Source organism: Phaethon lepturus, unplaced genomic scaffold (genome assembly GCF_000687285.1).
Source record: "Phaethon lepturus isolate BGI_N335 unplaced genomic scaffold, ASM68728v1 scaffold49432, whole genome shotgun sequence".
Taxonomy (NCBI): Eukaryota; Metazoa; Chordata; class Aves; order Phaethontiformes; family Phaethontidae; genus Phaethon; species Phaethon lepturus.
This window is the reverse complement of record NW_010523598.1, coordinates 1-12,693: the sequence shown is the minus strand read 5'-3', so window position 1 is coordinate 12,693 and position 12,693 is coordinate 1. Positions and strand designations below refer to the sequence as shown.

The following is a 12,693-nucleotide window of genomic DNA, read 5'->3' as shown; positions in this document are numbered from 1 at the left end:
TGCAAATAACCCTGATTAACTCCCATGTGTCCATCACATTTTCTGTGATTCTGTGATTCTGTGATTCTACAAGAACTACCTGCCCCAGATACCTCTCCATCTCTATGTGTTTATGTCCTTCCTCATGTTGTCTTTCATTCTTCCTTCTTCCCTCTTCCCCACACTATCTCCTGTTCTCCTCATCTCCTCTGAATTACTACAAGCTTCAGTCTTCTCCAGGTCCTTTACTGACTTGGGGAACGGGAAAGTGCCACGTTTTCTTCCCAGCCACATGAACAAACACCTATAGTTCAGTAAGTCACTAGGACCAGCAGAACATACAACTTTTGATGTCAAGATGCAGTTTTTCTCTCAAGGGGACCATTAGCTCCCTGTACCCATCACCTATTTAAAAAAAACATTTAGTAATTTAATGTCTTGAGGCAGCTTCTTGTCTCAAATTCAGATTAAATTTATTACCTGGTTGAAAAATTATTGAAGAAGATGTAGTGGTGGACAGATGAGCAGTGTGACTCATAAGCACCATTTCCTTAGGAAATCAGACTGTAATGCTATGTCATCTCCCCAAACATCTACTCTCAGGGATTTAATGAAAGTTATTTACACTAGATTTTAAGAGCACACAAGTTGGTCACATTAGCTAAATGGCAACTAGTAGTTACTATCCAGGTTGAAAGTTTATTGGCTTAACAGTCAAACGATTCTCGAACAAAAAAGGTTGCAAATGGTTAATCAGATGGGACTCCTGCACCGATTTAAAGCTGCAGTCACCAAACGATTGCACTAAAGTAGCAGAGCTGATGGGGATTACAGCATTAGGCAGAATCACTGTGAAATTCAGAACAGTTCAAAGGCAAAGATGACAAAAAAATAAAGCTTACTTGCATTTACAGCTATTCCATAGGCAACCATCTTGTGAAATGCGACGTTTTTGTCAAGCTGTCTCCTCAGTGCTCCTCCACAGCACTTGGTGAAAAAGCAGATCTTGTTTTATATCATTCCTATTACTATTTACAGCTCACATTTTGGAGGGAAGAGAAGAGTTCAGTACATTTAAAATGGAATGTTGGAGGCGTTCAGTGGAAGTTTTGGGTTAGCCTTAACTTTGGGTCTCAGGTAACTGTTTTTGGCATAGTGACACCCCAGGATTTCTGAAGGTATTCAACCTGCGTAGGGGCTCAAAAACAGATTTGATAAAGATCTGCTACATTTAGCTGCGATTCGTGAGTGGTTTATCTGGGCTGGTGATTAACCGATTTGCTGGTACAAGAACACGGGGCTGGGCCACCACTGCTGTGCAAGCTTAGGTTTAGCTGCACGACCCCAGCCGGGCGGCTGGCAAAGCCAGCTTGCGACGAAAGCGTTTTCACTGCTTTCACGAAACGCGCGCCCCAGGAGGGTGAGGCTGCCTGGAGCTCGGGTGGCTGCATGCTTTTGTGTTACCGAGCCGTCTTCCCGTTGTTGGAAGAGCCGGACGCTGGTGTGCTCGTGGCCGGCTGGGTGCCTCTGCGCAGAGCCAGCCTGGGGACGGCGTAGGCGACGACCAGCCCGAACTAACAGACTCCGCTGGAACCTAGATAGCCTTTGCAGACCTAACTCAGGCTCTGAGCAGTGTTCTGGGTGTCTGGATTGCTTGCTTGACCTGGCACAGTGCCATGCCAAAGACCTTGGCATTTATCCGTGTTGTTTCACAGCTGATAAAACTTCCAAAAAAAAAAAAAAAAAAAAATTCTGGAGCACCGCGGGGTACAATGCCAAGACCCAGCCCCTCCTTGGGAGAGTCACTGGATCCAGCCCTGTGCTGACCATGCTGGAGCCAGTCCAGTTGCTCTGTACCACGCTCCGCAGGAGCAGAATATTGTCCAGAAGAGTGAAATAGTGATTATCGGTAAGAAGAGTTCCAGTTCTGAGTTCTTACTCTGCATCTAAGTGGGCATGCAAATACTTTATGTTAATTCTCAAACTGATTCAGAAGTCCAACAAGACTTTTTTTCTTAAATTCTCAGCTCCTGGACTCAAATAATTATAAAACAGCATTGATTCCCAGCCTAAAGACTGCTGGAAATGTAACTAACTGAAGCAAAAAAAGGCAGAACTGAAATAAGAACCAGCTTACAATAAAATAAATTAATGTTACAATTTCTAAATTCCCGTTACTCTTGGAGTCATTAAGTGATCAAGTGGGTTTTTTCCCCAAACATGTGGTATTGGAATTGCTCTGACTGTAATAATTCACTGCAAGTTGAAGGTATAGCTAGGAGTGCTAAAGCCTTAGGTACTTCCTACGGGTGGTGCTGAGGTTAATGTAAATGCCTCCTAGCAGGTGACCACTCTATTACAAAAACACATGTTTACAAGAAAGGGAGACCTGAATGGTGGCCACTCAGACAGAAGGGTTTCAACATGTTCCTTATTATCCTTACGACACTTTTATCTATCTGTACATTTTCTCTCTCCAATTTTCGCTTTGCAGCTACACAGGATACACAGGATGGATACGTCTTTTCTCCATTTGGCCAAGCTGCATTAGTACGTACGCTTTTTGTAGCTTCTCACTTTTCACTTCATGACACCATGCTATGCAGCGGCTGCCAAAATCAGTGTTGCATTTAGAGCACCGTGTTAAACAAGCCATTTGTTTCTCTTCAGCCATGAATGCTGACAATTTAAATGGTAATAACTATGCAATAGTGTACAGACTTCTCTATCAAAAATTAAAATTCCTTGGAAAATGTTTGATATGGATAATACTGCTGAACTACAGAAATAAAAAAGGGAGGATAATGTGGCTATTTGAGAAATGGTACTTACAATGCTTGCTCCTCTTAAGAATGAAATAAGGTTTCTGCTGACTGGTAACAGGATTAGCATGCAGTTAAAATTAAGGCACATTGCAGAAGCTCTTGCCCAAGACAGGGTTGACTGTACATATAACAGTATAAAGAAATTAAATTACAAGCTTGGTATAGGAAGAGTAAAAGAAAGAAAAGACTATATTAACATAATACTCTTATATGGGTAAATTACTGTTGAAGCATCAAAAATATTATTATGAAGGATGCAAATAAAATCAGACTATGCATACATTCTTCTTGTGGAGCCCTTTAACAACCAAACTCGTACTTACTCCCAGCATAATCCGTGTATAAATGTAAGCATCTTCGTCTTCATACCAGTGGAAGGTATCAATAAACAAATAGAAATTCAGTCCCAGCCACACCAGCTACAAAGCACAGAGGCTACAGATTAGTGATATAAATTTTTAATTTATAAATTTTTTAATGCATAAAAGACTGGTTATGGTTATAGTTTTAAAAGTATCGGAGAGACACTTGAAATCAGTGTGCAATTCAGTTCTTGATCGCAGATGATAGAAATCACAAATGCCTGCTGGCATGAGGCTATCTTTTAGCAAATGCAGGATTACAGTCCTATCCCCAGTAGAGGATATAAATGACATTTACTGTGTGATGGTAAACTTGATCTTAAACACAGGGCTTAGCCTGCTCTCTAAAAAGGCAATAAAATCTAAAATTAAAGAATTCCAGAAATGGAGGGAGTTAGGAGCTGAGGAAATTCCTTTCTCTGCCCCACGTACTCAATGCACCAAACCCTCTGAAAATAATTCAGAATATAATTTCAATTACAATTGCAAACCTCTGTTCCCTTTATCTGAGGACTAAAGTACATGGACTTAAAACTAATTAAAAATAAACCAGTAAGACTTTAAATTGTTTTTAAGGCTAGTTATAAAAAGGCTCCTGAATATTTTATAGCAAGTTTTACGTTAAGCTTGTGAGTATTACTGTAAGCAAACCATAAAACGTCTTTTAAACAAGCTTAAAATATTTATATATATCCAGTTAGATTTTTTTTAAATGCTAAAAATACTCACTAATAACAGCACTGAGAGTTTTTCATTCAAAATCCAGCATCCCATCCTGAGTGCCTCTCCCTACGCTAGCAGCAGCTGACTCCTGCCTTTCGGTGTAACCTGAGTTCTCCGTCCATTCCTCAGGCTTTTCTACTAACTCCTTTTGTCTTTAGATTTTAATAAGCACCTAGTGGGAGTAGGAGATCTCTCTAGGAATTTTCTAATTAAGGACTCCCTGACAAGAACAGATCACCCAAGTGACAAGTCTCATGACCTGTGTAAATAAAATGCTGGTCATTGTCCAGTCCTTTCTCTCTCCAGAGTTATTTCGCAGCAAATGAGAGATGCTGTCATTAAATTGTCCTCCTGTACTAGCATGTATTGGTGTGGGTTTCTTTGCTTTGTCTGCGCAGTGTGGACAGAGTGTAACACTTTTTCGTGATTTGTCTTTTAATTTAGTAGCAAATGGGAGCACCCCTTATGTGTGTATAAGATGGGAGCGTTGCTAGAAGATCTTGGGAGTGGCAAAGTCACTCAGTCAGAAGTCAGGAACTGTCAGAATAAAAGGGTGTCCCTGTAACACTCATCTGGATTTCTTGCAAATATAGATTACGGCAATGTTAAAATGCATGACAGTCATAAAATTAGCAGTCGCTTTCTCTTTCTCCTATTTGTACTGTGCAGTGTAAGGACACAAATGCTACTTCCTTCCCTCCCTGCTAGGAGGAGAGAAGGAACAACTGAAGTCCTCCTGGGCTTCTCTGTCAAGCCTCACAAACATCTTCTGCCTTCACCCATGGCCTGTGAGGTGAGGAGAGGATGCCTGTTTCAGAGGTCTGAGCACAGTGGGGGTAGGTAAAACCGTGTCCCTTGTGCATGTGGCTTGAGCAGCCCGGCAGGCGCTGTGGCTCTCCATGTGCTCCGGAACCTGCTCCCACGTGTTGTCTGCAAAGTGATGTTGCTTTGGCAGGACTTAAGGTACTCAGGAAATACAAATCTCTTCCAAATACAATCCACAAACACTGGCCAGGGCTAGAGCTTACCCTTTTTTCTTTTTTCTTTTTTTTTTTTTTTTTAGGTTTTGTTTTTATTTATAAAACCAGATGATCCTGTTCCTCCAGGTTTATCCTGGAGGACTGTTTAACCTACTTCCTTCTCCTCGGAGGTTTACTCCTGCAAGGATCTAATGAGCCACCTGCAGAAATGAGTCATCAGGATTCATTTACCTCTCAGCAAGATCAAAACCTTTTGACAGGTCAGTGTAACAGAGAACGCTGTTAGTCTGTTCAAGACTTTTCTTTAGTAGGTGGTTATTTGAGCAAGCAGCATGATTATGTTCAACATGAAGAACACATTTTCTGATTTGCCTTTAGTAAGAGAGAAGAATAATTTATTGATTTTTCTGCACTTCTCCAGAGGGAAATCCCTTCCCCTTGGCCTCCCTTCCATTGTGGAACTGGCAGCAATTGGGGTAAGGAAGAGATTGCTTTGAACCGTGGTCAACTCCACTGCAGGAAGGTCCTCCTGGCCAACCAGGTCTTAGCTCCTCTTTTGTCCTGTCCTGGTAAGCACTCTGCATTTACCCTTGGCTCCCCTTGCCAGAAGCTGTGCAAACTCTACTTGTAGTAATCTCGATCCTTCCCCAGTAAAACCATTTTCTTAAGGCCTTCCTGACTTGGCTACAAAGGAAACCTTTCTGTGACAAAATAGCATAAAATTTCTTAAAGTTGAAATGCTATGAAACTCAGCTACTTTTTAAACCAGTGCTAATGACCGTTAATATGAGTTAGCAGAACCATGGAAATGTGGTTATGAATACTCTGAATACAAGCATCTACAAGGGATTTATTTTGAGCTTTGTTTTTCTTGGATGGTAAAATCAAGCATTATTTATTAACCGACATTATGAGAAGCCATGTGCAGTAATTGGCCACTGCCCATTATGTGACTTGATATAGGCTATTCCCACAACCACCTTCTTTATAGCAGCGTTGGTAATGCAGGAGCTAACAAGACAGTGATTACTGCTGTATTTTTCAGAGAGGTCAAAAAAAGAGGAAATAAGGGAGAAGGGAAGAAGAATGTGCAGAGGGTGAGGAGAAATACTGGTAAGGTCAGATGCCAATTTTAACTACTTAAAAAAAGGGCGGGGGGAGAAAAAACTCACTATCTGGATTAGCTGCACTTCAAAGGGAAATGCTGCACTGCGATGTTCTGCTTTGAAGTTCAGCCGATCCAGACAGCAATTTTCTAAAATGAGTCAAAACTGGCATCTGAAATAGATTTTTTTTCAGAGTACAGCAGATTCATATGCTGGTTTAGGCTCCAAAATTTGTCTGGATCAGCAGCTGTACTTCAAAGCAGCACATCTCAGTACAGCATTTGACTTTGAAGTGCATGTGGTCCAGATGCCAGTCCTCTTAAAGGAGCCGATGAATCAACTGCACTTTATTTTTTGTCTGTTGAAACAGCTATGTTTTTTCTCATGTATAATGGTAATGTGTGTGGTCTCCAGTATGTTATCTATCAATAAAAGCATAAAGCTAACACAAAAGCTCTTTATTGCTTCATTTTCTACAAAGGAACTGGTCATCATTATTTTATTATACTGATTTGCAGTGATCTCAGCCAATTTCTAGCACAAACTATTCAGACAAGACTCAGGAAAGGACATTTTATTGATTACAGAACTAACTGTATTCCATGCTGTTATTGTTTTATCATTATCATGAGCTGCAACTGTCCTAAAAAGGATATAGAATAAGGATGAAAAGGGATTTGCTCTGGCAGTTGGGGGAAAAAGGAGAGACTCAGGACTCAGAGTATGCTGAGTTCCTGTGCAAGAGACAGGCAACTCCGTCATTAGCTTAAAAGGTCAGTTTTTGCATGGAAAGAGGTTTATGAGGTGCTGAATTCTTCCATGTAAGTATCTCAGCATTAATGTCGATGTTTATATCAATTACTGCTACAGATCTCAGTCGCAGTTAGTTCTATTCTATTTGACAGCAACCTCTATCTGAGGTTGTTAGTAATTTCTTTAAAGTACTTTCAACAGTGCTTACCCTTTACAAAACAAATTAATTATTAGCATGAGACTGTATACATATACCTACATATATTTCATTTTGCTAGGCTATCCTAATTTTACTATTAGGTATGCATGCTTTGTTTCTCAAAGGCAAAATCATTTCAGTTGACTCTCAACTCTGCCCTGGCCCTTTCATAGTTTTTCTGTGTGCTTGACTTTATGTCTGTTAATAACCTGGATGAGCTTGATAAGCTTCACTATGCTACATAGAGAGATGGATGTAGGTAAACAAGTGATCCAGAGGATCAGGGTGCTTTAATTTTGCAGACCATCTGGCAGCCATTTAAATGCTGACTATATCAGAGTGTCAACTTTGTATTAGACCGTACAAAATGGTGGCACTGCTGTGTTCTCTAATTTTTACATTATTTCTGCATAATGTTTCCCAATAAAGTTTAAGAAATGAGAGGCAGATTTGTCTCTGTTGAATGTATGAAGAAGCTGCACAATACATTTGATAAGCCATTCAACTTTTGTGGAGAGAGGAGTTGCTGAAGCTGATTAGAGTGCAAACCTTTCCATTTTTTTTCTCTTTTTTTTTCTTTTAAAGACAATTCTGAAGGAACAGAGGCCAAGGTTCAGCCTTGGTTGTTCTTCAATGCTCTAATTCTAGCTTTGTGAAAGAAACTTATTGAATTTCTATAAACAGTTGCTGAGTGACTAGTAACAGAAAAACAGCTATATAATTTTTAGACATTTTCCTATAGTGTTTTTTTTAAATTTAAATACCTCATTAATGTTAATGGATTATTTTGTATGAACTGTACTCACGTTGTGGATGGGTGACATGTTTTGCAGTTTGAGAACATTCAAAAAATCCCTAAAGCTCTAAAAGGCTAATGTAATATCAGCCTTGTCACTGCCAAAGATTGAAAAATCTTCACATTGTTCTGAAATTTATGAAATAAAAAAAAAAGCATGTGCCTTTTGGGGGAGAGTGCTGACTGAGTACTGAGACTTCTGGCCTCTCATTTACAGCTTTTTTTCCAAAACAATGTGTTTATTTTTTAATAAAATATTAAAAAACTTGGCCCCAGAAGTAGCTTGAACAACAAAAAAAAATCATGCAGTTATCAAAACACTTGTGATGCAGCTGGCAGAATTAGCAATGGTATAGCAAGTACCAACTTGTTCTCCTCTGTTTACTGTCAGTTGCCTGTAGCAGGGCTCCAAGACCTTCTTAATATCTGAAACTTGGTTTTTTGGACAACAAGTGAAAGGTTTTCACATTTTTACACACACACTATGTCCACAAACCCAGTCATTCATCACAAGGAACAAAATGAAGAGGAAGACTTCTGTCTCTACCCAGAAAAGCAGAATAACGTTTCAGAACCCCATCAAAAAGAATAAAAGTCTTCTGGTTGTAGGTCTACCTCCTCTTGAACTCCACGAGGCAGTGCAATAAAACAGACACGGTGCAATAAACCAGTTCCTTTCCCTGTGCTAGCAGACCTGATACTGCTATCAGGTATGTCTCAACGGATGGGCAGTGCCAGGATCTGGAGTCGCAGCCTACGCCAGCAATGCCTGCAGGAGTCAAGAAAAGGGGTCAAAGAACAGCGAAATGTAAAGGGTCTGGGATCAAAATCAAAAGTCGTGTTGGAGGCTAAAGGGAGATTGTCACTGACCAGTGTGGGAAGAACTGTTGTTTCTGCCCGAAGCAGGGCTCGGCACCCTGTTTGCAGGGGACAACCCCAACTCTGACTCTCCACAAGCCAGCAGAAAGGTTTATCAATGAGAAACCTAACAGCTCTAGCTTGGGAGATAATCAGTTCCCAGCCAAACGCTATTAATATTTGAATCCAAATCTTTTCTCTCTCAAGGGACTCCTTTATTACCATGCTCACACTGTAATCAAAATATATTCAGGAGCAATTTCAGATGTTCCAAAGCTATTTGTTTCAGTAAGTGCCAAAATCTCTCAGCTCTTGACTGTGCGTCTCCAGAAATAGAGTATCCTACCTTCCTAATATGTGCAAAATGCTGCTTTTCCCACACGAGCTTCTTTGCCAACTTAATAAAAAGACCCAACCCCTTAAATCAGCTGAAATCTTGTACAAATAGATGCGTCCACAGGTTACCCAGGTGGATTTTCCTTTTAGCTGTTTTGTAGGTAGCAAGCTGTGGAAGACAGGTTAAAGATGAGTTGAGAAATGCAAAAAACAAGTACCAGGAGGAAAAAGGGATGATGGTAGCATCCATGATGTTTTCTCTGTGTTACCAGACCTGAAAAATCCCATAACAGATGAGATATTTTTCATCTGGCCCTGTCTCATATGCTCCTAATACGGCACAAGCAAGTTTGGCACCAGCTGGCCTCCCTCGAGCTCTTCATCTCCTGTGCCAGGTGCCACTACTAAGTCCCCCGATCTGCAACCTGTGGCACTTTTTTGCAGGATGCCCCTTACGAGACCAGGCTCTGCCAGGCTGGATATAACCCACGAAAATGGGAAAGCAAGGGTTGTACCCTGGCAGGTGAGGTGACGGAGGGGGAAGATGGCTGCCAGCTGGCTTTTCACCTCCCCCAGAGCCAGCACATCGCCAACACAATGGAGAAAGTATCGAGAGGGACGCAATGCAGGTGTAAAAGGGTTCTTCAGGTTCCACATCAGCACACAACTAATTCTGCTACACTACTGCACATACATAATGCTCTCCATGCTCTCTAGGGCTGACCAGATTGGGGACGAGAACTGGTGACAAAGGACATGGCAAAGCTGAGGTACGCAATCCCTTTTTCACCCCAGTCTTTACTGGTATGATTGACCTTCAGTTATCCCAGGCCCCTGAGGCAAGTAGGAAATTCTGGACCAAGGAAGATATACCCTTGGTGGAAAAGGATCAAGTTAGGGAACATTTAAAGAAACTCGACACAAATCCATGGGATTTGCGACACACCCACAAGTGCTGACCTGGCTGGTGTCACTGCGAGGCCACTCTTAATCATCTTTGAAAGGTCATGGCAGTTGGGGGAGCCTCCTGAGGACTGGAAGAAAGCAAGAAAGCAAGAAAGCAAGCACTCCTATCATCAAGAAAGGCAAGAAGGAGGATCTGGAGAACCTGATGTGGTCAGCCTCAGCTGAATCCTCGGGAAGATGATGGACCAAATCTTCCTATAAATAATTTCCAGGCACCTGAAGGACAAGAAGGTGGTTGGGAGCAGTCAGCATGGCTTTATGAAGAGGAAAATGTGGTTAAACAACCTGATAGCCTTCTATAGCTTCTGTAACAGGTGTGAAAAATGAACCAACAGAAATCCAGTCAGTTCAACAAGGTGAAACGCCAAGTCCTGCATCTGGGAAGGAATAACACCAGACACCAGTACAAGCTGGGGGCTGGCTGCTGGAAAAGAAGCTCTACAGAGAAGACCCTGGAGGTCATGGTGGACAACAAGCTAGCCATGAGCCAGCAACACAATACCTCATAGCAGAGAAGGCCAACAGCTTCTTATGCTGCGTTAGGAAATCATGTTGTCACCAGGTCAAGGGAGGTGATCTTTCATCTCCACTCAGTGCTGGTGAGACGTGTCTGGAGTCCTGGGTCCGGTGCTGGGCTATCCAGTATATGAAAGACCCGTACTTACTGGAATGACTCCAGTCAGGGCCACAAAGGTGATTAAGGGGCTGGAGCGTCTTTTATGGAAGAACAAGCTGAGAGAGTTGGAACTGTTCAACCTGAAGAAGAGTAGACTCAAGGGGTCTTACCAATGTGTGTAAATACAATGTGTGTAAATGTAATGGGAGGGTCCAAAGAAGACAGAGCCAGACTCTTCCCAGTGGAGCCCAGTGACAGGATCAGAGGCAGTGGGCACAAACTGAAACACAGGAAGTTCTGTCTGGACATCAGGAAACACTTTAGTACTGTGAGGGTGACAGAGCACTGGCACAGGTTGCCCAAAGAGGGTGTGGAGTCTCCCTCCTCAGAGATATTCAAAACCCATGTGGACACAGTCCCGAGCAGCCTGGTGCAGGTGACTCAGCTCTGAGCAGGGAGGTTGGACTGGGCAATCTCCAGAGGTCTTTTCCAGCCTCAGCCATTTTGTGATACCTGTGATTTCCACTTAGTTTACTAGAGAAAAGTGAATGGACCATTCTGAAGCTTCTTACCCTAGACTATGAGCATACTTAATTTAACTAAATTAATTTGTCTTTTGTTAAAATTTTCATGAAGAAGTTATTAGATTAGTCTGATTTTATTTCTGGCTCTCATTCAGCAGTTTGTGATCTCATTAGCAGTCCAATTTTATGAGAATGAAATGTTTTTGAGTGCTAGATTGAATATTTCCAGTGGAATATTTTATAACAATTTTGGTTGCTGCAGTCTTAAATTCTTTCACTGGATACACCAAAAACAACGACAAGAAGGAAACACAGGTATTTAAGTGACTTCATATACCCTTAAAATAAGTAGCGATGACATGAATAAAGACTTTCATTAAATTAATACAAGGACTTTTATATAGGTAAGTTTTTAAGACTGTGCACTGCAAATCATTTTTCAAAAAAACACATCACCATGCAAATTCCTCATTTGCATAGTTGTAAAATTACCAGAGTTGATAAAACTGTATGTTATCGGAATGGTTTTCAGTGAATGATTTCTCCTTGTTTAGACTTTATATTCTTTCCCAAATTCATTCTGAGATTATTATTAAATCCTATTCCATATTACATTAAAAATGAAGTACAGTTTGCCCAGCATAGGGGCATCAAATGGTCACTCCCATGTAGTCCCTGGTGTGGGTAATCATATGTGCGTGCAGGAGGAGGGGCAATGCTTACAGCCTTTCCAGGCGCCTGTTCACGACTGTGCACGAGAGCAGAGGTCAAGAGCTAAGAGTTCACCTGGTAGAAAGCACTTTCTAGCATGTTCAAACTGGAAAATGTATTTTAAAGTAATTACAGGCCATCGTTTTAACACTGCAGTATAGCAATATATAAAAGCATAGGCTGTAAGTGTTCTGGACTCATTTCTCTGCCACTAAAATGTTATTTGCTTCCATTACCTTAAATTCAAATAAGCTGGTGGCACTGTCTATAAAGTGTCTCTCTGTTGTGAGAACAAGCCACGAAGATGCATAGGCGGGGGGGAGAATAAATATCGAATACACCAAGAAGCGGTGAAGAAACAGTGAATAAAGACAAAGTGGGAGGATGACAGACCTTTAAGCAGTATTTTAATAGTCTGAGCAATAGTAGCTTGTGATCAAAGGTTTCCAGCTGATGCCTGATTCTATCTATTTCTCCTTTCAACATTCTCTCCCCACATCTTTATCCCCTCCCCTAAACTTTTTCTAAAAGCCCTGTAAGTTTTAGCAACTAAAAGCAGTTAGTCCTATGTCAGATTTCTCCGACATCTCATGGCAATAGCGTGAATAGGTGAAATGCCTTTTACTTACTAATTTGTGACACATTCGATTTGAGGTGCTGTGGATAAAGCAACGAAGTTTTAGGATGTTGGATCCATTCCAAAGGGTGAAGTGGTTGCACGTGTTTAACACATCTCATGATTTGGTCCTCGAATTCGAAACTAAATTTTAAGCGATTCCTTTCTAACAAGACCCGGAGTTCATTCATTCGCACCTGGAGTGGAGTCACCCAGTCAATGGGGTTCCGACTCTGAGGGCGGAGAAGAAAGCGGCTCGTGCTCCTTCCTCACCTCTCCCCACCCTTGGGCAAGGCACGGGGACTTCCTCCGCCTCTCCCCACCGTACGCAGGCTGGCCTCCT

At 41.5% G+C, this 12,693-nt stretch overlaps 1 protein-coding gene across 1 annotated transcript in view; it reads right to left on the bottom strand.

Moving 5' to 3' along the window:
* Nucleotides 1–3,940, bottom strand: part of NOX3 (NADPH oxidase 3) — a 38,101-nt gene extending 34,161 nt beyond the window's left edge. Inside the window, exons 1-4 of the mRNA XM_010282155.1 lie at nucleotides 3,896–3,940; nucleotides 3,128–3,223; nucleotides 2,812–2,922; nucleotides 882–966 (exon numbers count right to left, since the gene is read on the bottom strand). Coding sequence (XP_010280457.1) covers nucleotides 882–966; nucleotides 2,812–2,922; nucleotides 3,128–3,223; nucleotides 3,896–3,940 — 337 coding nt within the window. The remainder of the gene's footprint in view (nucleotides 1–881; nucleotides 967–2,811; nucleotides 2,923–3,127; nucleotides 3,224–3,895) is intronic.
* Nucleotides 3,941–12,693: the final 8,753 nt, after the last annotated feature.